This window comes from Branchiostoma floridae, chromosome 3 (genome assembly GCF_000003815.2).
Source record: "Branchiostoma floridae strain S238N-H82 chromosome 3, Bfl_VNyyK, whole genome shotgun sequence".
Taxonomy (NCBI): Eukaryota; Metazoa; Chordata; class Leptocardii; order Amphioxiformes; family Branchiostomatidae; genus Branchiostoma; species Branchiostoma floridae.
In genome coordinates, this window is record NC_049981.1 from 29906452 (window position 1) to 29930728 (window position 24277).

The 24277-nt window shown below is 42.7% G+C and overlaps 1 protein-coding gene across 50 annotated transcripts in view; it reads right to left on the bottom strand.

Moving 5' to 3' along the window:
• The window catches only part of LOC118410928 (collagen alpha-1(XXIII) chain-like), a 130985-nt gene extending 107146 nt beyond the window's left edge, over positions 1-23839 (bottom strand). For 5 of the 50 annotated variants that reach the window (XM_035812883.1, XM_035812888.1, XM_035812864.1 and 2 more), the window contains exons 1-2: positions 23216-23818; positions 22984-23050 (exon numbers count right to left, since the gene is read on the bottom strand). In XM_035812883.1, the coding sequence (XP_035668776.1) occupies positions 22984-23050; positions 23216-23506 (358 nt within the window). In that variant the 5' untranslated portion in view covers positions 23507-23818. Of the gene's footprint in view, positions 1-22983; positions 23051-23215 lie in introns of all 50 variants that reach the window. The other 45 variants (XM_035812886.1, XM_035812848.1, XM_035812853.1 and 42 more) reach the window with 27 other exon arrangements.
• Positions 23840-24277: the final 438 nt, after the last annotated feature.

Below are 24277 nucleotides of genomic sequence, written 5' to 3' on the forward strand. Positions count from 1 at the left end.
AAACTGTTACAATTTACATGAACATAGCATGACTTAATCAACAGGTATTAAGATGTTTTAGTGAAGTTTTGTAGAGGTATTGGCATTACACGTTCTTTCGTTCATCGAAGTTCCTTTTTTCTTCAGATCCTCAGGCAAGCAGCTGCAAACCATCTTTTTTAAACTAGTTGTGAGGCGGATTTCTTGGAATACATACACATAATCACAGGTTTGTTCAGTCTTCACCCTGAAGTTTCCGTCTATCAGTATTACCCTTGAAGTTTTATTCCTGCCCAAAAAACATTTCTGGCTAGGGAGAACGAAAGACTTCTTTCTTTTACTTTTCTAGATCAAGATATCTTTTCCCTCGCAGGTTCATGTTTTTATGTATACATGCTGTGACAGAGTCTGTTACATTGGAATCCAAGTTCTTCACCAAACCATTAAAAAAACCTTCAACCTGTCGGTCTAGGAAGCTATTTTTTCAAGCTGGAACAAGCAGTAGGTATGTGTTTCTTCAGACTGTTCGGACATTTCCGAACTAACGCTGTGTTAGTTTTGGCAGGAAATGTTAAGTCACAGAATAACATCCTAGTCTTTCATGATGTCCAAGTCCTGGTGAGCAAAAATCTGTATGGAACCACATGACTGAAAGATACCACCTTGTACTTTTTCTTCTACTCAATCTCAAATTTCGAAACAATTTTGGTTTTTAAGTGAGAAGAAACAGAAATGTTTTCAGGTAAACAAATACAAAAGTGAAGCCATTTTGATGAGAGGAAAACTTTTGTTGTAACTCAGAGGAATTGAATATTACACTTTTAATATAAGTTATATCACCAAACTAACTGAAATCACCAATGCCAAGGGTAAGAAACAGCCACACTGCCTTTGTCAACAATAAAACCTACTTTGACTTTAGCTTCAAAGCTTTCAACATTCTTCTCTCACCCTGCTTCAGTAATTGTGTCCCACAGGCCAAATTTCTCAAATGTACCTTTGTTGTGTAAGGTCAACTGTAGGTCACCCTGTAGGAAAGTGCTGGGGAAAGTTGATTTCCCCAGTTGTTGACCCCCCTCTTGTCCAATCCCTGAGCTGAATGTACGAAAAGTTTCCTAAGCATCTAATCCTAAGGACTCTACCATTCAGAAAACTGTAGGGGTGTGAAGATAGTACAGCATCTTTTTGCTAACATTGACATTACGAAACTTGGAGTAAGCTTTCTTATACACTGCCTAATAGAGAGAGAGGAACGCACTGTTATCAAACTAACAAAGCTCTTTTCAAGGATTGTTAAACTGTTCTTGTCTGCTCTGAGAGGCATTTTTTGGGGCAATGGTTTGTTCCAAGGCCAGATGGGTTGAAGGGATGTGGTGAGGTTTGGAAAGAGTCCAGGCACTGCTGACTCACTGACTCAGGAAACAAAGTCTTGTCTGTTGGAGCTTGAGGGGACCCACTTCAGAACCATGCAGTGCCTCTCCTCAGTGGGCAGCTGCCCAAGCACAGCAACAGACCTACTTCCTCACAAAGTACTCGTTTTTTTAACTCCAGTGGGAAACATGTCATCTCTTAGGACAGTGCCCATCTCTGTTTCTGTAGCCTTGGGCGACACAGTGTTTTGCAACAAGTACAGAATGATGCTAGTTCACAGCAACAGCCCTACTTCCTCACAAAGCACTTGTTTCTAAACTCCAGTGGGAAACATGTCATTTCTTAGGACAGTGCCCATCTCTGTTTCTGTAGCCTTGGGCCACACAATGTTTTGCAACAAGTACAGAATGATGCTAGATTACAGCAACAGCCCTACTTCCTCACAAAGCACTCGAATCTAAACTCCAGAGGGAAACATGTTATCTCTTAGGGCAGTGCCCATCTCTGTTTCTGTAGCCTTGGGCCACACAATGTTTGTACTATCACTACAGGATGATGCTAGTTCACCAGTAGTATAGTGGTCTGTGTGTTCAAAACCATGCTCTTCCCCAAAGGCTGAGTGCTAAGCAGAGAAAGCAGTATGTACCATTACAGCAACAGCCCCACATATTTCCTCACAAACTTGACAAAGCACACCCTTTTTTTAACTCCAGAGGGAAGCATGTCATCTCTTTTACAGTCAGTTACTTAACATCCTTCCCTTACCAGATGGTGCATAGGACGGCGCCCATCTCTGTTTCTGTAGCCTTGGGCCACTCAACTTTGTGCAATAATAACTACAACAGAATTTGGTTTAATTCGGATCTTGTCTAGGTATGAGTGGTCTGTGCATTCAACTACCATCAGATTCAGAGAAAGTAATATATACCCCAAAATTAAATCCCTCCAAAATAATACTGGACCAAGAAAGTCTTGCTGGGAGGTTAAAGGTGTTAAGATAATAATCTGGGAACAAAATCGAAGTAAGCCTTATTTTCATGGAGGTTTATCCTGATTTCAATGCTTAAAAAATCTGTTAGAAATACCAATAAGTGACACACCTGGCGTGGTCGCATGAAAGTTGAGAGAGCTGAGGAAGAATGAGTGATTCTGTCGAATTTTTCAGCGCTTCCAACTTTTTGGGGTTGGAGAAAAGTTATAAACTAGACGCTGTCAAAATTGCACGTACATCTGTGCAGATGCTTAGGGACCCATCTCCATTTCTGTAGCCCTTGGGCCACACATTCGTGCAAGCCATTACAGCAGGGGGCTGATCTGCTGGTAGTGATGTGTGTCCAAACTCCCATACTCTTCTTCATTAATGCTGAGCGATAAGCAGAGAGAGTACCATTTTCAAAGTCTTTCGTATGACTCGACCGGGGATCGAACTCACGACCTACCGAATGCAAGGGGAACACTCAACCCACTCAAACATTGCACCGGTTGCTACTAGACACACATGTTCATTAAAATTCTGCTTATGCCGAGGTTTTACCCTCCTGTCAAATCAAAGTTTTCAAATCTGATTTATTGTCTGTTTAATGCTAGCAAAGTAGGAAAAACATATTGTAGAAATGTGGGGTCTTCTATCACCTTTCAGCCCTGCAGTGTGGGCTACTTGCCATGTAACTTTATCCTGACACAACTTTGGACTTGTCACTTCTTGTAAGGAATTGCATCCCTCTTCTTACTGCAGACTAGTGCAGTGAACCATTGCTGTCTCCTACTTCAAATGTTCGTTTGTCTTTTTTTCCTCACAAAACCAAGGGTCAATCGTTCTTGCTACAATTTTTTCGTCCAAAAGGGTAAAATATTGGTCCCAACAGGCAAATTTCGGTCAGAATTCTGACAGCCAGGATTGGACAAGTCCACATTTAGTCCAAAATAAAAAAAAGGATTGTTGGAAGTGAAAATACATAGAAAAGAGTGATTCAAATTTCAGGCAAGTAAAAAGATGGTTCTGGCAAGTAAATTTTTTATGTACTCGCCCGATAAAACAAGTGAATTTTTGAAAACTTGTCCAACACTGACAGCTGTAATGTAGAGCTAGGAACCCTCCCACATACATCGTCTAAAATTTTCAAACATTAGATATATGTTTATTTACCTGCCACACTGACCTAACTCTAAAACTATTTCAGCATTCAAGTTCTCTGTCATCGTTTGCAAAATTCCCTCTCCCCAATAACAAACAATGGCACATCAACCTTCTTATGTTGTCTCCAGTATAACTAAGCTGTGTTTGGCATAAATGATTTTCCCACAATGTGCATGCCAAGAAGGTGTCATACCCCAATTATGCCTTCCCATTAGATATAATATATAAATACACAACTTTTATGGGCGTCAATCCAATAAAGAAACATTTCTGGAGACATTTTACTTACTAATTGCAAGAGCTCTTGTTCAGTGATCAATTTAAGAAAATTTCTCCAAAATCCGACATGACAATCATTTTTATGGCATCTATAACTGCACTTATTTTCTATTCGCAAGAGGCGCTTTGCTGGCTTTAACCGCTGACCGCATTTCTCAAGTTATCCAGCTGGACCGCACTCGTTTGGGATTCTGTGCAATTACCAAAAGTGTGCGGTAATTCTTTGTGCAGACTTCTACTGTGTCAAGTATGTATCATGTAGATCCATACACAACTTATCAGTTACGCTGTTCGCAAATGACCAAAAACACAACCTTCTTGGCAAATAAACCTGGAACCAGAGGCCATGTGGCAGAGGGCAACTACAGACAAGAGACCCCTGAGAAAGCTCCTTTGCCTCCACCAATAATCTAGATGGACAAGTTCATGTGTGATTTGGCACTGCACAAGGAAAAGAGGGCATGGGAAACAAGTTGGAGGCAAACTGTTACCCGGCCACCATCAGATCCCACTCCAGGTGACGCCCGCCGGGTGTTCTCCAGGTGACGCCCGCCAGGAGTTCTCCACACTAATGGACTTGACCTGCCCAAGAAATGGATCCACCAGATGTTTTTTTTTTTTTTTTTGTGGAACAGGTGAGAAACTATAATGTTTCTCCCGGACGTTTTCACAGGCAGCCTATCCTGATGAAGTAATATTAGGAAACTGAGGCATTCCGAGAGTTTAATGTTGTCAGAAATGGTTGGACGGTCCTACTCTGGCAGCAATGTTTTGTCCTCAAAATGTCCTACGGCGTTCGACGCACGCCACATTTCCTATGGCGCTTTTTTGTCCGTGTAAATACGAAAATGATGCCCTACAGCGTGCCATATTGTGGCAGCCTCATGTAAACCGGGCCTTGGGAGGTTACTATGGATGAACTGAACTGAACTGAATGTTTTCTGAAAGTGCTGTTTTTATTTCGATGGATGTATTCTTGAAATCATTCAGATCACGGACTTGAACAACGGTTGCCGTACAACTTGTCTGTGTCCGCTAGACAAGAGAAAGTCGTGGCGTCAAGGACAGTCCTGACCCTGATTGAACCTGACTGACCCCGATGACGCAATCAGGCATAACTTCGTATCAGTTATGAGTGAAGATGCGTCAGTTTCTGGGCCGCTCACACATAAAACAGATACCCTTCGTGTGTCATATAGCAACTGTTAGGGGCCAACCAATAACAAGCGGGTGGGGGTTGTGGCTGATGGCTCCTAAACATTTTTTTGGTTATGTAGTAAGTAACCTTGTACATCATAGACATTATACTTTTTCTACCAAGATTCTCCGAAAGAGGTCCTGTGCAGTGCAAATACTGGAAAATTTTGAAAATACTGGATACTACTACAGTACTGCTAGTAAGTACTACCTACCACCTCTTTTATCAAATGGTCTATCCCAAGCTAGGCCAAAGTCAAGGGCAGCCATACAATTGAAGGAGAATATAATGTTCACAAGTACTCCACAACATGTACATGAGCTGTACACAGGTTTTGAATCAGTATCATCTGCAAAGATAAGGCATCAGTACACTTTGGAATCCTTCCTGATCCTTTAAATCCCGAAAACAAAGCCTTCTCTACCTTGACCCACAAGTCGCATCACTGCACACAAGTACATGTACAGTGATCCCTGCTACCCAGGCTTGTGTAATATGTAATGTATGTTGTAAACAAGGCCCAGAAGAAAGCGAGTAATGATCCGGCGTGCCCTGACAACTTTCTGGGAGGTCTATATTACACCGCCCGGTTCAAACTCAAAACCCTGTCGGTTTGCACCCCAACTACAAGGGACCTTAGACCTAACTACAAGTTCCCTGGGAGCCAGCCGGGATCGGGCAGCTAGGACAGTTTATCTACCCTTCTCCCAACATAAAGGGTAGCGATAACTCCTTCAGGCTTAAACTCCCCAGGAGCACTAATGTGAGATCTGCGGGCTGACTGCCTTGGGTCCCCGAACAAAAGTCGCTAGCTACCCGGTCCTGTCTGGCTCCCAGGGCAAACTACAAGTTACAACGACAGACGGACAGAGTGGTTATAATGAGAGGACTTCCAGGCATGGTTGTCATGTCGGCCCTTCTATTTTTACAGGGATCATAACAGGAACATGATACTAGAGACGGCATGAGAGACGGTCCCGGGTCCCGGTCTCGAGCGAGATGCAAGCGAAACAGCATGTCGCGGTGCAAAGGGACACCGCCGCGCTAAGCTTCGCCTTTCCCTCTTGTACGAAACACCGTCTGCCATGTCAGCAATGCTCTCCATACTTGAACTGGAGGAGATATATCATAGCCATAAGAGACTTGTGCAATTAATCCTCCATTCATGCAATACAGTGTAGCAATATGACAGAAAACTGCCACTGTCTTTTCCATTGACAGTGAAGAGTACACATGTCTTCCTGTCTATGGATTTTTCTCAAAAAGTTCTGTTTCGTCGATTAAACATCTAAAAACGGGCCGGCTTTGACGTATGCATGCTTTATTTTACTACTACAGGTTTGATGTGAAGGGCTCGGAGGTCAGGTGGTCATGCTAGAAGCTATCCAGGACTCTGACCACTGCGGTGCCCTTGGCATGCCAGCGTCACAAAAATAGCTGCCGTCTATTGATCACTGTCCTGCATTGCCTCTTCTTCCTGGCACATCACAGGCTCGGTTTGAGTATCAACTGTCCGGAGTTTATGCGAAGCGGACGCCAAAAGACAAAGATACACCAGACCAGACGGACAGAAAACTGTCCCCTGTCCGTCTAAATAAAAGCTGAGCTTCCTGACATGAAACTGATGTAAATGCATTCTTGTAGGCTCAAAATTATACATTCAACAATGAAAATGAACACGGGATCCCGAACAAGGAGTAGGGTGGAGAGAAAAATGTGAAGCTAGAGACAGATACTATTCCCTCATTTGCCAAGATAACTGTTTTGCCAGGCCCAGCTACAAGATGAAACAGTTTCCGAAAAAAGCAAAATTCTCTGAATGAATGGACATGTTTTGCAACAAAGATTGTAAACAAGGGACAAGAAAAATAAATTGAGCTAATTTTTAGTACACTGAAATCCTGGGTATTACTTGGAAAGCAGCTAAGCTAACATGGCTAAATTTCAGGGTCATATTTTACTCCCATCATGTGCAAATAAGAACAAGGACCAGAATTATTATCAAGAATGGTATAATCATTGCATTAACGACCCTTTTAATTGCTTTTCTTGCTTCCAGGGGAGAAGCCGTGTTCCTGGTTAGCACATGGTTGTATAACATGGTACTGCAAACAAGGCATCTAATATGTCCTTTGATGACACCACAGAAGAATGTGAGTAATTTTAATAGCTCATTACCATCTTGGTGGTCCGCAAATTCAAAAAAGTTTTGACTTTATTTTCCCTACAATTCAATTTATCACAGCACCCCAAGTATATTCAGCAAAGGTAACAGACAGGCAACCTAATTCTATTTTCCGGTCGACCTCTTACAATCTGGTACAAATTTTATGGACTGACATCTAATTTTTTCTTGTAGGTCTCAGTTTCCCACCTTTTTTTTTTACAGCATGTTTCTAATTATTTCCAACTGCATCATTCATGAAGACAAAGGGACCTACCACATACCTCCCTAGATAAAACCTGTGCCAAAGAAAACACTGGCAACAAGACAAAAACTTTCTCCCAAGAAGCCAAAAGAACGTCAAAGACTGATCGAAGATTAAACTACTCTCATTCTGGACAATTAGTTGTTTAATGGACAGAAGCTTCTGTGTGACAGGAAGGGAAGATTTTTCGCACTGATATCTGTGAGACTGCTGCCCCAAGGGGGGACAAGTGGACAGGGGCGTTCCACCTGGTTCACATGTGGACAGGAAAACTTGTATCAAGTTTCTCAGGTTTGGATAACACTTACCATCTGTATACCTACTTACTTACCATCTGGAGTTCAAGACAAATATATATAAAAAAAATCTAAGGAGTCCCAAGAGGGGAAGAAAGAGGGATATTTGGAATAATGAGGACCATGAATCAAGCTAACTAACTCTAATTTCACAGACCTTTCTTTCATTTGGACAGAATTTACAACTCAAGTTCCTGAAATATATGTTGAAAAGGTACAGCATGCAATCTGCCCAGTGTTGAAAACATTTATTACTGACAAAGATTAGCGACAAAAGCTCATTCAGGGATAGCCGATGAAAATACAAGCTATCTAAATCTTAACTTTCACAGACCTTTCTTACACATGGACAGAATTTACAACTCAAGTTCCTGAAGTACATATTAAAAGGGTACAGCAATTCTGCCTGGTGTTGAAAACATTTCCTGACAAAGATAAGAGACAGATACTCATTTAGGGAAAGCTAAAAGAAAATATGCCACATCATTGCATGTCTAACTCTATACTAACAAGTCTGATCAGGTGTTTACAATTAACATGACTGCATCATACCTGGCATGTATTTCATTTCCACTAACAGTAACACAGCACAAATTTTAGCCTGGTCACCAAACCCCAGCCCGATCTCAAGAAAGATATTTGAGGTTGGGGTATGGTATCCAGGCTACACAAATTTCTGTAAAGATTGCTAGTTTTCAGAAAAGAAAGAAAGGAAGTTTTGTTTGTTTGTTGGATACCAGACCCTAGCCCAATCTCAAAAATATCTATCATGTGGGGATATTTTATTCTTGAGATTGGGCTGGGGTCTGGTATCCAGGCTATCTTCTGTTTTCTTACTGCCTTTTCATTCCCTGACCATCTGGGTTGGAGGCACAGACAGGAAGTACCACAGAGAGGGACCTACATCTTCTTTCTATGATGGAGAGACTATGATTTTTTAACTAATGATAAAAAATGTGTTTTTCTTTCAGTGCTCTTCTGTTTTCTTACTGTCTGCTCCCAGGACCATCTGGGTTGGAGGTACAGGAAGTACCACAGAGAGAGGGCCTCCATCTCTCTGACTCTCCCACCGCACACTAATCCCTCCACATCATCCCCATCAACAGGGTAGATGCTTTTATCTCAAAACTTCCTACTCCTCATGTTTTCTTAAGGGCACTTGGCACATATTAAGCCACTTATAGGTGGATCCCAGGATTTGGTCAATCTTGTGTTTAATGCTCTTATACATATCTGACACGCACTTGTAACAAACATCTAATCTCTGGGTGTTTTGCTGAGATAACAACAAATGACTTGAGACAAAGATTACGGTTTTATCTGCAACAACTCTCAGTTGAGCTAGTGACATTCTGCTACCACACTTCTCTTTAATGTACAAGATAGTGAAGATTGTTGGAGTCTTTCACGCACCAAATGGTGAATAGGGCGTAGCCTATCTCCATTTCTGTTGCCTGGGCCACATATCTTTGTGCAATCACTATAGCAATGGGCTAGTCCACTGGTAGTAATGTGTGTTCAACCACCATACTCTTTCCCAAATGGTAAAAAGCAAAATGTACCATTTAGCCTTTGGTATCACGCTAGCCTGGTTAAAACTCGCTTACAGCAGCCCACCCAACTTCTGCCATCCTGCGGGAAGGGGCCAGTTACACCCCCAGACAGAAGAGCTTGTATCACTCTGCCAGGGAATCAAACTCATTATCTACTGAATGCAAGGCAAACACTCTAGCCACTTGGCCATTGCACCCCTTAGTTCATTAGGAAGTTTCCTCCAATTCTTTACTGGCTGTTACAGCTGCTTGCTCACTTGCTACCAAATAACTACAGCATTAAAGTGTCATGTTCATCAATTTACGACAGTGGTGGGAGAGTGAATCAAAGGGAGCCCCTAATTGGAAAATGATGGACAGGGAAACATCATTACAGTAATTGGCTGAGATCCTGGCTACAACAATGCTGCTCAATTTTCGGGCTCATTGGCTCTGTGTTGTATACACCCACTTGAGTGTTCAACAGCAAACAAACCTGTCTTTAACAAAGGAACGTCAAACTTATAAAAGCTTTCATGGACTCCACTAGTAAGATCATATAAACTGTACTGAGGATTGAAAGTAATGAAACAGTTTTGTCCTTTGAAAATGGTATCCAGAAGTAGCTGTTAACGACCTGAGTCATTTGAATTCCCAGCTTTACCAATAATAGTAAAACGGTAATATGAATCTCAACCACAACCCTATACTCAAACAAAGAGACGGTCAATTTTTTTCAATGTTTCATAGACTACTAATATTTGCATTGCCTAGTCAGGAAATTAACCATACTAAATAAGTAGGTGTGGATGATTTTAGTACCAAACTCTTGAGTTTTACCAACTCTAGCCAAGCAAATCTGTTCTATGGTTTTAGTTTTGGTTTTGACTATAAAAACTTGGCCCTTGCCAAGAGCGCCTTGCAGTCAAAAAGTCATCACTCATTGATTTCAGTCTGTTGTTCTGACACCTTACCAAGTTACCTTTGACCACCAGCATTTTTGATTTCAAGAAAAAAAGTATTTATCAAACAGTCAATCATACATAGCAATAGCCTGGTTACCAAACCCCAGCCCGATCTCAAGTATCTATCTATCTAACACGAAAGATATCTGAGGTTGGGGTATGGTATCCAGGCTAACATAGCAAGGAGCTTTCATCAATGAAAGCTACTTGATCATAGCATCCAAGTCCAGTAAAGTGTCCCTGATCTGATGAAATTTGGCATCCAGGTATCTTTAGCATCAGCAAGATTCAACCAGGGCTCTCTTTGCTGTTATTACATAATCGCTTTCATCAGTTCCCATCTTTTAAAAATACCAGCGTAGCCACCAAACATCCACTTAAAGTTTCCGGTTGGATGGTTTGGCATCTCCCCTCTGATAAAAAGTCCACAACACAGCATCAAAGAGTCAAACGTCCCCTCAAAGTGACCTCAGACCAAGGCAAAACAAATTTTCCCAACTGACCTTTATACTCCCCTGTCCTTTTGTGGACATAGGATTGGTAACATGAAAAGGCTGGTGTGTTCTGGACCTATCGATGCTGCAACTTTTATCTTTATAAAAATGGATGTTTTCTTGCTTGTTTTAGACCGGCTTGTCCTAGGGTTTTCAAAAACTGGCTTGCTATACCATGTGAGAGTTTACTTGGAATTGGAAGTTGTGCCATAGAGTCTTTTGCTTATTGGAACAAAAATTTCACTCCATCCATCCAGAAAAATCTGAACTTCTTGACAACAAATTGATGGAAATGTATTTTTTAAGCTTAGAATGACAGACAACAACAAAAGCTAACAACCAAACACGAGGGGGACAGAAAAAAATTTAGCCCTGACTGAGAAGACACCTCCTATCTCTGTCCTTGCGCCCTCCGTGTTTGAGGAATGCCACATTTAATCCCCTTCTTTCTCCCTATATTTGACCAGTGTCCTGCTGTAGTGGTCTCCTCCCCAGATAAGAAGATTTGGCATCTACACCCCTCGAGTGCGGCATAAAACCACACTGAGTTCACAACACAGTTTGCTGAACAAACAGGATATGGACATAATCCCATTTTGTGAAAGAAGAGTGAAACTTGTTGTTTTACTGTTAACTGGACCCCCTGGAAAGATGGACCCCCTGCGAAGTATGCTAAGCCAAAGATACACGATGTGTGGCATCCCCCTCCCACTGTAGACACCCCCCTCCCTGGCTGGTTTGCTTTTCTAGCAGGGAGCGAATTTTGCAATGCAAAAATTCAAAAATTCAAATTTGTGATGAATCTGCTGCTACCCAAGCAAAACATGTGAAGAAGAATTCACAACATCCTTAGCTTAGTTCAGTTCAGTTCGTACTCGTAATACAAGTTTAGAACTCTGTATAAAAGTGATTTGAGATAATAAGATACTGAAATAAAATAAATTTCTTAAATTCTAATTTCTAGGACAGTAAAAGACAAAAGAATAACATTCTCAAAGTTACAACACTGAAAAACAATCAGAAAATTGTGTAGCTTGATTATTAATACAACATTACCATAAGCATGGCGGCACGACCATTAAAACCAAGTGCCCCTTTACTCTGGTTGCTAAATTTAGAAATAGTGACAACAACTGGAGGGTAATACAACATGGTAGTGGCATGTTGGTACTAGCGTGTTAGGAAGTCTCTACCAGACTCCCGCCTGGCTGAATAGTAGTAGGGGAATTTGGATAAAAGCCTAGTAGCCTTAGAATGAACTGACCGGCAGGCGGATAGCTGGATAGACTGCAAAAGCCTAACTGAAATCCCATGGAAAGTTATATTTGGCCAGAATACTTCTCTTTTTCATCCAGCTAACTAAACATGTAAGCTTGGAGACTACTTGTTGGGGACAGTGGTGCCAGAACGTTCCGGGAAGTTTCGTACATCCATCAAAGCCGAGGAATCCCCGTGGAATCTAACAGTGATCTGACAAGGATCATTAATGTTATTCATTATCTGCTACTTGCGAACGGCCTGTAGATTTCCTGTCGAGTCAATAGACTGAGCATAATCCGACGTTCGCACCCCGTATCTCAATTGATTTTCCCCATTCACATTTTGATGTCTCCCAATTTGAGCACCATTGACTGACGCATAAAATGTCCTTCGCAACATAAACAAGTCGTTTACTCTGCTTATTGTCACTCATGACATAAGATGATTATGCATGAGGCTTCTATATCGAATATCGGTGTCCTTCAGTGTTTTTTTAGTCTGGAAAAGGGGTGTGTTTAGACAAGACACCAGGAAACTTCCTGCCTTGTGTCTCCTTATGTTTCGTCCAAGGCAGTCGCCAAGTCAGGGGAAAACCGTGATAACATGCCTGAAAATTTTGCAGACGTGCCGAATATTGACACAAGCATGGGAATGTGTACTGACAGACTCATTCACTGTAGGAAAACTTTGTTCAATTTATCCTGGAGAAAGAGCAAGAGAGAGAAAGAGAGATAGAAGAAAAAAGTCTTACCATCCAGGGCAATAGACTAAAACACGTTCTCAGAGTCAGAGCATGGATTCTTCTTACTAAGCTTTCTTTATGTATCTTGTCTAAAAGGAATGAGCGGCTGATAAGTCAAGCATTCAGCTGGCTACTATACAGTTTGGGATCTTGAATAAAATACCTACCAGTGCCACACAGTTTCTTCGGGTTAACAAAATGCCAGGAGAGACTAACTCTCTAAGCAGGAAAGCTTGCAAAAATAATTAAATCAGGTTGCTAGAAAACAGAATAGCCAGTACTGTGTCTTTCACCTGCTTACATCATCAATACATGTATGTTTCGATACCTATCAGACATCTTCTGACTGGAGTACTGTTTCCTGCTGATGTAGGTGGCGCTTTTGCAGCGAGGAAATCTTATTTTCCAGAGCTCAACAAGTCCTTATATTCTTCTGTGAATGCAATTTCTAAAGGGCAGGCTCCCCCTCTCACTCAACACTGCCACACCACCAGCATTCATCCCAGGCTATTTTCTTTACTATTCAGGAACTGCACTGAGGCAACCCAAAAGAAAGGATGGGTAGAGCTGGTTTTGATCATTGCGGTTCCCTCAGGCACTCTGAGGCCAAGGAAAAAAATGTTACGTTTCTGGTTACCGCACGTACAGACCCAGGCAAAAACCTGCCCACCCTAGCCTAGTGGGGGGAGGACACAAAACGTTGAGGAAAACATTGTAGAATCTCCTAAATCCTATTCCAATGATTTTAGAAACGATATAATCTAAAAATAAAAAGGGCCACCAAACCTGGGCCTCCTTTACGTTGATACACTGGCATCAACTGTTAAAAGAGTGTGAAATACAGGATGTCGGATAACAAATCCTACATCCTTCGCTAGTCTAGCCTACTACTACTAGGGTTAGTAGAGTAGAGTAGAGTAGAGTAGAGTAGAGTAGAGTAGAGTAGAGTAGAGTAGAGTAGATTCTTCGGTTAGGTAGGAGTCTCGCTCCAGTTTAAACTGCTCCTCTTTCTCATTGGTCAGCATACAGTCATAGTTGGTTTGTGTGGTTTGTCCAAAGCTCTATAGTTGAACATGATGGGATGGTCTTCCATGGCCCTATCTAGTCTTGATTTAAAACTGTAGTTTTTGCATTTGTCAGACAGTCGCCCCAAAACATAAAATCTCTTTTCCTCGGCCCCCTATGTGTACTACAGCAGTACTGATGGACCCCGCCTCCTTGCAGGGGTCACCACTTCCCTGGGAAAACACAGAAGAGTTTCATCACATTCCAGGAGCTGCTGTTTACACCACAGAGACGCCTTCTAGCAGGGCTCGAAATGCCACCTGTATAATTTTTATTATGCAGGTTAGTGCAGGCAAAATTTGAGATTTGCAGGTGTTTCTGGTGTCTAGCTGCACCTAACCTGCACTGGTCCATGTACTGGGCTTTTATTATACGTGTACTATTATGTAGGGGTATGTTGATTTTCACTAGTTTCATTGACTGGTACCACCTATGAATTGTAAAAAGAATAATAGCAATGGTTTCCAAACAGTTTTTAGTATGATCCATACTAAATTCAGAGTGGTGCAGGTAAAATTTGTCTGGTGCGAGTAATTTTCAATGTTACCTGCACCAGTGCAGGTATGCAAAAAAAAAAGGATTTCAAGCCCTGTCTAGACTACCCCAGTCTCAGGGACCCCGAGAAGTTCAATACTGCCCAGTTGTTCACACACCTGCCTCCCCGGGAGACGAACCCGATCACCACCGGTCAACGAACGGTCAGACTTACCAACAGTGCACCAACAGGTGGAAGCGTTTCAGGGAGGTCCGCTAAGTTACCGTGATGTTACTGGACACGTGAGTGTGTGTTATAGTGAGGATCTGATGGGTTGACAGCTGTGAATGATACCTGACAACCCAGTGTCACTCTCTTCTACTAGATATCTGAGGGAGGGAATATGGGAGGCTCAGTAACTAGATTAGTTAGGATGGCACACAGGCTTCTGTGAGGTAGCCAGTATGATAGCCTTGATGCAAGACTGTTTCCAGGGCCAACTTCTCTACTCTAGGGATAAATTGCCACAAGGAAATTCTACAGCAGGCCAGCCTGAGTTTTTGAGGTCAGACCAGGGTCTGGTATCCAGGCTAGAGTATGGCAGCCCCAGTGAACTAACTTGATATGATGGCACCCAGGGCTCTGTGAGGAAGCAAGTATCCGGAGCCCAAGTATTGAAGTAAACTTGGTAGGATGGCATCAAGGCTTTTGTGAGTGAGTACGTCTGGAAACCCTAGGTAAAAGACCAGCTATTGCTAGTATTCTCCAAGCAGAGGTTGGGTCGCAGAGATAGTAGTAGTCAGGATTTTTACTAGCTTGCTTCCCTCATTCCGTTAACTTTTGAGGCAGAGGGAAGCGAGTCAGTAAAAATCCTGACTACATTACTATCTCCACGACCCAACCTCTGCTTGGAGAATATACTTCTAGTGCTCTGGCATGAGACCCAGGACTACAAAATAAAGTCAATAAACCACCCAACGCTGGCTTAGCCACCAAATCCCGGGCTGACGGGTGCTGGAAACAACCTCGTCCATGACAGTCCAACAGGGCATTAATCTCCAATAGTTCTAATTAAGTAAATATACACAGTTAACTTCAGGTGGAGGGGCAGAGTCTTGGAAGGATACAAATATGGATTGGATTTCTTACATATGCTGGCAGGAGAAAGAGATGTGCCCCAGGGCCTGTCCCTTTAAGATTCTGAAAGTGTAAATCTTACTACAAACAGGTGACAACTTCTTCTTTTTTTCAGGAGGACAAGAGGCAAAGAGGGGGAGGAGGGTAAAAGGAAAACAATTAAAAAGTGTTTCCCAATCTTGTAACCTACTAGGAGAAACTTTGCAGAAGTGTACCGAAGAAAGGTTCATCTGCAGATGGTCGAGTCTGTTTGCAATACAGATAAGAGAACAGTAGTGACTTCTCACAAGTTGTGCTGTCCCCCGATAGAGACGGCTTGCAACATTTCAAACAGAAGCATTAGAGCGTTGAAAGGAAACGTAAGGGTTTCATTTGAAAGGTGCGTCGCTTGAACTCACCGAGATTCCACTGAACACAAAAATAATCAAAGCTAGGACTAGCAGTCCAATGCAAGAAACTCTTCCATCTCTTTCCAAACCAGTCTGGACTCGATAATCATGAAAATCAGGACTGCAGTATCTTGAATGGTATAAGGAACCCCCCTCCAAACATAAATAAACTCTTCTGGATTAATTAATCAAGCCATCTATAAACAACCATGCTTACATTTAAATCAAGACCTTCCTATAGGAAAGAGGGTTAATTTTTCCAGGCAACATTTTTATCCAGTTTTGACTGAACGGTTTTTTAGGCTTGGGGAACCCTATCTCAGTGATTTATGGTTTGTTTATGCAGGTTAGGTACAAACACTTTTTGAATGGTTATAAATACCAAGGCTGTTATAAGAATTGTGGACTTTCACCCCTGCTAGTTCTGCATTATATAACGCTACCTATTGGTTGAACCCAATGACCCACTTTTGCCGGCTAACTAGAGTCAACATCAAGACTTTTCGAGCAGTCTTCGCCTTTTCAACTTTCAACCTCAGGACAAAAAAAGTGGGTCACGAAACAATGAAGGGTCATTGTCAGCAGTTGGTACAACACACACAAACCCCTCCCCATAACCCAAACCCCCCCTCCAACAACATACGTCCCCTTGTTGAGGGTCTGCATGAGGGGGGTCCCTAAATGCTTTATGCTGAATTCGGAAGGCAAGAAGTTATGCAAAATTTGGTTGCCTTGCTAAGAATTACCCGAATAAGACAGATTTCCCCGTGAATTACATGAAATCAAAATAGTTTGCCTACGTTAAGTAAATTTTATATGTTTAAAAAACTTGTCCAACCCTGAAAGACACTGAAACTACAGTACAGGGCAACTTATTGTGTGGCATACTGTATCAGAAAAACCACATTGATTCTGCTCCTTCGGAAGTTGCCAGGAACCGGCAGCCCCGCGGCAGCCTTTGCCACATTCTTTTAACCCCATTTCACGAGCATTTGTTTTCGGAAGGCCTGACATGCCACATTACCCTGCAGAGGGGACATGACATCGGCCATCTGACTAGACGCAATACAGCGTAATTATGGGATTAATTATAACATGTCCCGAAATCTCTGTCACATACGCCATGATATTGCCAGGGAGGCCATGATATTTAATCTCCAAGCAGATCCTACGGTAGCATAAGATAGTATCAAAAGCTGGCAAAGGAGTGAAGCTGGCTTATGGCAAATGTGCACCTCTTGGCTAACTACACTCCTTGGCCAGTATGGTACTATCTTATGCCATTGTAGGATCTGCTTGGAGATTACATGATATTGCCAATTTTGTCTAAAAGCTAAAGGTCAGGGCTGTATATGGTGTGCTGGTCACGGAGTGGACTCCGAGAGTATGGCTCAGAGAGATAAGCTAACTTTGACTGGACTTACCCATCTTAGTAAGGAGGTACAACACTGTCCAATTATTAAGGCACTTTCCTATCATATCTATGAATGTCGAAAATCCCAAGTCCTTATATTCTGTCTTCACAGTTCAAACAGAAGTGACAAAGGATATCAGATGGCGATTGGATCAAAGTGACCAGGCAATTAGAGAGGTCACTTCCCAGTATGGACAAATGTCAAGCATTGCCAGTACCTTATCAGGGCTTGCTGGTTTAAGCTTTAATATTTTTTTTTTGGTCCTACTCATTGTTTGGGAGCCCAAGTTCATAATTTCCCTTACTAAATCTGTCATTTTCAGCATAGAAAAACACAATTTCATCAATTTCACAAGTTAAATTCTGTCCTGAGACAGAGAGAAGGGTCCTAGACACCGCTCTGCTCTGTATTTTGGGGACCTGACAGAGGATGTAATTGGGTATTGACGCCGATAAGAAGTCAGTATCACTGATCAATTAGTGAAATCACTTGCTCAATTTCGAATATGTCAAAAATTTTGGTCCTTAAATGAGGCAATTATGTCTTTACAAATTATAATTTGATGACCTACAAGACATATTGTCCTAATGAATTGTGAGAAAAACTTAGTGTCTCTTACTTTTACATACAACCTAAACTACTCTACTACAGAACTAAGGACATGTCCAATTCAATAATCATAAAACTTGCTACGACATCTGCTTTTGGCTCTATTCGACGTCATTTAGACTTTAGAGCATTCCTTTCTGCTATTTCGCATTCCCCTTCATCAAAAGCATGTCAAAAACGTAATATGATGAAAATGTTGCAAAATTCCTTTGCCACAGTGATACTTCGGTATGTAGTACCTGGGAGCATGACGACTATGAATTGGGTCACTGATTAGAAAGTGCAAGTAACATAAGATGACACATATAGGCCGCCAAGGGACAATTTGTGGTCGCAAATAAATGTCACTTGCCCCCCAGAGTCTATTTAGCCTCTGTCAAGGAAAATTAATGCCAAAGCTTTCAGGCATGAAGTCATAATAATGGTTGACGAATGAAATAACTGTTGTCCGACAATTATTACGGGGCCTGCAAGCATCTTTTCTGTAAGGCTTTGGCAACCTATTATGATTTACCGTAATTCAAAGGGAAAGCTTTGATACCCTGTAATTAGCAATAGTAGTGGCATGGCCACACTTTGAATGATTGACTTCCACACTTTACCGCAATGCGTTGGCAGTCAAACTGAATTTAGCGAAAAGAATTGTCAGGACCCATGTGCGTAAAGTTGAGCCACGATTAGCAAAATATCTCTCTGTATTACCAACATTTTCGCCAGAAAAAAATCTATCCAGGAAGGAAGAATACAACAAGAACAATGTTTGCTTGCTCCCAACACACCCTACACTGGACTTGACCCCGATACTGTGTGCTTTATTGGACCTCATTCCTCTAACTCAAACCATCAGATCTCTCTTCAAACAACACCACAACGTGCCACTGCCAGACCTTCGTTCCTCTGATTTCTGGCAGCTTTTTTTTAATGAACTCTAGTTCAAAAATCAGCAAACCTGGAGAAAACACTCTCGTCTCGTCTTGGACGATTCTCCTACAAAAAAATGCTAACTCATCTCCAAGATTTAACTGGGGATGTGAAATACTGAAAACTCCTCTCGCTAATTAAAAGCAACGGCAAGATCGTTCAAATCGGGACAAATTCAGAGCATGCAACCGCAGGGTGAAGGTCAGTATAGCTGGTTTTCACCCAGGATTACCGCAGAACCCAAGGTTTTCCTTTAGGCTTTCAGTACATAAGTACCTGATTGATGGACCCTCTAATGATCATAGCAGTTTCATAGAGCATACAGTCTGTCTTTCATGCTTCTAGGCCGCCTCAATTTTGATCCAATTGGGGGCACTTTCCTTTTAATGAAGGTAATAGCATCACAACAGAGAAAGTTTAGGTTGGTTTGATAAGAGACCCATTTAATGGACCAATACTAGCCGGTATGTGTCCTCAAATATTTTCTGGGCAAACAAAATTAAGGCTATTCCCCTGGTCTAATCAGATGCTTGCTCACGAGTGGAGGCGTGCAAGGCCCTCTCCCACAGTCAAATTGTGGACAGTTTTCACAGCGTGGTGCTTGTCGGAATGGGACAACGCCAATTCAATTACTGTTCCCTAAGACAAAAGTCAACAGCACTATTTGTCTTCTTTTCAAACCGAGCAAATATCGCGGAATACCGGAAAGATCAAGCCACAGGTCCGAGGAATTCTATACCCCCCCTCCACTTGAAAATCAATCAAGTCAATCCGAAAGGAAAGCAGGAGTTGCAAAGGTTGAAGTGACAGTTTAAATATCCTAATTACTTGCCCGATCCATAAGGGGCTGCAATTGACCAAACAAAGCAGAGCCCTGGTGCCATGCACGAAAGAGATCACCTGATTTCAACTTTGCCACCTCAAGCAAGGATTACGCGCAGTTTAGCAGGCTTTTGGATGATAAGTAAAAGGTAGGAAGGGTTAGGGTCAGGATTTGACCACCGCACTAGCGTGGAAGTCAGAAACCAGTACAAGCTAGAGCTCTGAATTCAAACGTTGCCATTAATAGTACTAAGTTGTATTTCAGAGCTAACTTCAACGCCTGTTGCGTTAACCCCCGACCCCTTGCACCAGCAGGTTTTTAAGGCATTCCCACAAAAATAAATATGACCTCCCCTTTCAAAATCAAACAGCTGGACTTCTTTTGGCTCAGGAGCATCCCAGCCCTGTTGTGGCAAGCCAAGAGCGATCGCGCCATGACCCAAGGCAGACATGGACGAATAGATTCTTCATGCCGACCTGGTAGTCTCTACCAGGCTCCTGCATGGCCGAATAGTAATAGGGGACATTGGCTAAGTTAGGAATAAAAGTCTAGTAGGGGTTAACTGGCTTAGGAGTGAACTGTTTGGCCGCTAGCTGGATTGACTGCAAAAGCTTGACTGAAAACCCATAGTAACTTACTTGTCCCTATTTTGCCATATTCTTCTCTCTTTTTATACGCAGGAAGTGATCTGACCAGTACTGTAAAGTTCAAGTATTCGAACTTCTACCAGCAGCTATCTACAGAGAAAGAAGACGGGGTTCACAAAATTGATTCATAGCAAAATTGCATGTTCTCTCACTTGAAAAATTGACTGTTACAACTCATACAGCATCATTTTGTAAACAAAAATTATGATGGAAAAACTTTGTTCTCTTCATAGATGCGGGGCCAAAAAAAACGCTAGTACCACAACAGCACCCCCCCCCCACCCCCAACACACACACACACATGTACTACACCATATTTAACCAGCCTACAATAATTCCTTACCCAACAGCTAATACTAATAGGATAGGGGTACTTTGTTTATACAGCGGACTTTATCCACTTACCTGGTGGGATAACTACCTGTAGAAGAGAGGCTAGGTGAGAGGCTGAAGCCCTACTGAACAATTAGCCACATCGACAACTTCCAAACACTCTACTGTAAATCATCTTAGAAATGCAACTGCTTAATACCAGAGACTTTTGCAAGGATGTGTTGGTTGGATTGATACAAAATCTGTTGGTCATTCTTTAGATTAAGACCCTGTATCAAACAGCTCATTTCACTTTTTTATGGCGATGGAAAATTGTTTCTGTGGGCAAATAGCTACCAGAATGTATTAACAGTAAATCAACTTAGAAATGCAACTGCTTATACCAGAGACTTTGGTAAGGATGTGTTGGTTGGATTGATACAAAATCTGTTGGTCATTCTTTAGAATAAGACCCTGTATCAAATGGCTCATTCACTACTGTAAGGTACACTTTTTTATGGCGATGGACAATTGTTTTGGTGGGCAAATAGCTACCAGAATCTAACAATGGCACAAAGGTAGGTATGACATGATCTGTTTGTGAGGAAGTCAAAGGTCATTCTAATACAAGCCAGGCCTCCACTTCCTATTGTAATACATGTTACTCTAAGTTGTCTAATCAATACAACAGGGAAAATCCTCTTCATATCAGATTATCATGGACTTAAGTACCCAGGTACTTCAGAGCGTTATAAGAGGAATCCTGTTTTAATCAGATTTGAATAAACCTACCAATACAGTACTGGTGATCAGCTTATTATACTTATAGACACTTACCATTCTAGTCTCTATTTATCCGATTTTGTAACTACAGTACACTAACATTATACCAAAAGGCTGTAGTCTTGGAGTATCAGGGCCAAGAATTCTACTTCTTTCCCATTATACTACTGTAAATAAGCTTACCTGTGAAACTTACTATTCAGGAATGAATCATGCCCTACAATAGCTATAGAAAGTTCCTGTAGGCCCAGTCATTAATCATCAGGTATAAAGAGCCAGTTTGAAGGATGGTTCCCCTTTCCATTTCACACTCTCTTTATCCACACCATCTCAATTAAAGTCACATCTAATGTCTACATTGTAGCCATTATACTTTATATACTTGGGGAGGGGTGTCCACAGATGTTATAACAAGAAAGTGGAGGTCTTTGCCTGTCACCCTTTGCAATAATCGACCCACTCTACAGTAGCATAGTTGTGGTTGTGACAATGATATGTTAGGACAAGTGATAGGCATGTGCGCAGCTGGCAGGCTACATACAGACATCCCCCCTCCCCACCACTCACTGTTACACACAGAATACTGCCCCATTATCCCACAGCCAGCCCTGTGACAATGTCCATCCTGACATGCTAAGTGGGAAAGATAACATGATTATAGCTTCAAGTTAGAGCAATGTCTGACCAGTCTGCAAGAAAAAATGGTGGCGCAGTCTCAACACTCTTGAACTAAAGCTGAAGCAAAGACTTCTTTTTCTAGAGGGTCTGCAAGTGTCACATGTGAATACACACAAAGCTTGTTTGCAAATTCAAGGCTATGTGAAAACTCCTTATTGTCCCAGAGGGGGATAGAGGGCTCAGCTCCAGATACCCTAACCCCATATGCCCTGAAAAGAAAACAGAGCCACACAGCCGATATCCCAACACCAGGGAACTAGGGAAAACATTTCCCCATCTGGGTTGAGGTTTCTGGTCGGCTTGGCTTGTAGGGTAGTGGAGAGGTGGGAAGGGTACAGAAGTGTTGTTCTAGACAAGGGACGTTTCAATGCTGGTCTTGTTGCACTGTGCTAGTTGTACCAGCAGTTTTTGTCACTCAAGGGTCGCTTTTTGAATGGGGAAACAAACGTACTATTGTCGCGGGGAGTCTAGTGTTAGGGTGCTGTATCGGGTACGGCCCATCGTCGCTCAAATATTCTAATTTCACTGCAAACAAAAGTCGCTGTTCTGAGTATAAAAGCCACGCGCTGTTCTCACAACACACGTCAATTGGCCTGTTGGCATTTACTTGGAGAAAATAAATGTCGACGGTTCGCAGGCAAACGTCAGCATTAGGGGAGGGGGTAATGCTTTTGTTGTCTCGGCGGATCGAATGTTGTAGTAAACGCCAGGCGTGCTAATCAGTTAAAGGACGGCCGGACCACCGTAAGGACTCGCGGGGTGTCCCTCGGCGGGTCGACGGGAAGTTTCCCGCGGCGTCCGTCGGGGTCTAGCGACGCTCGGGCCCACAGATGGGGCACGGGGGGCAAGCCGACCAGAACAAATTATACGCCTGCATGCAATCGCGCTGACTGGAAATGTCAAAATCTATGATATGATAGGACTAAAACAAATTTACAAAGAACACTACTCTCTCTCCATGTTTACATAAATTCCGTGGTCTTGTGCACTACGCTCTGCACGGACATAGGAGACTTGATCATCGGCCAGGAAGTAAAAATAACTCACCGGGCGGACATTTGCACTCCGTTGTTTCTCGCTCCCGTCGATGTCTCGCCAAATGTGTCTCCAATTTCTACACATCAAGAAATACACCACAGAATCATCAGGCGATCACGCAACAAATTATTCTCTCTTCTCTTCTCTCTCTACCAGTAATCTTACGTAAACATTGCTGCATTACAACTATGCACGTCTTTAGTAGCGCTGTAAAATAAAGGAGAGTAGAAGTGGGACTTACCTCGGCGAAGAGCTTCTCTACCCGGGACTCGATGAGTTCCGACAAGCGGTCCTCCGAGACACCGGTCCCACACTCGGCCTCCAAGTCCCGTACTCTGTCCTGGAGGCCTAAAAGTTTCACGTTGAACACTAGACAGCAAGCCAGGGCAAACACGCACAGCAGTAGTAACAACAAGTTGAACGCCACCGCGCAACACAACCGCGACGATCGCCGGGCCTGGGAGGCGGAGTCCTCGGCAGCCTGGCTCTCCCCCTGCCGAGAGTCCACAAACTTCTTCCCGGTCTTCTCCATACCGGGTTGGTCTTACTGCACGCGCACGAGTTCCTCGCGATCCAACAAGAAAAAAAGTTTCCTCTGTCCTCCGCTGCGACCTGTGTCCAGAGCTGAAGAGCTAGAGAGTGTAGACACGCGCCTAGCCAACACGTCAGGCGATCGACTCTAATCAGAATATTGGGAATCAAACCCACGATCGCTGGTAAACTTTCCCCCAACGGCGAGCCAACGTGCTTTGGTCCGCCTGACTGCGCGCGAACTGCATTCCCCACTCCAGCATGTTATTTACATAAACACCTTCCAAATCCCTCCGCCCAGCGCTCTCCCGGGAATTTTTAAAATGCTAAAGAGGTGCGTCCCAAACTTTCAAACTTTTCGGCCACTTTCCAAAGTCTGTCCTGGAGTCTCACACGTACGGACGCCCCCGGCTTTAGGAATTCTTAACAGACAGCACCGTTTGGGAGGCTTAATAGGAAACATTTGTGAGTAAAAAAAGGAAGAACTACTTTGTGAGAAGGTCTGTAACGCGAGCCGGCGCGTGTAAACAAGGCGTGTTTGTGTCACGTGGGGTGTGGTCAACTTGTCAAAAAACTTTCGCGGGACCAACCCCCTGGCTATACCATTGCGAATATAGGGGGTCACTTGCTGGTTAGTGTTACCGGATTCGATGGACACCACCTAACGGGAGGTATTGGAGAGGCAGCAAGGGAAACTAAAACTATTCATTTATCTTTCATACATCTTTTAAGGTTAATTTAATCTGAAAATCACGTTTCGCATATAATTAAA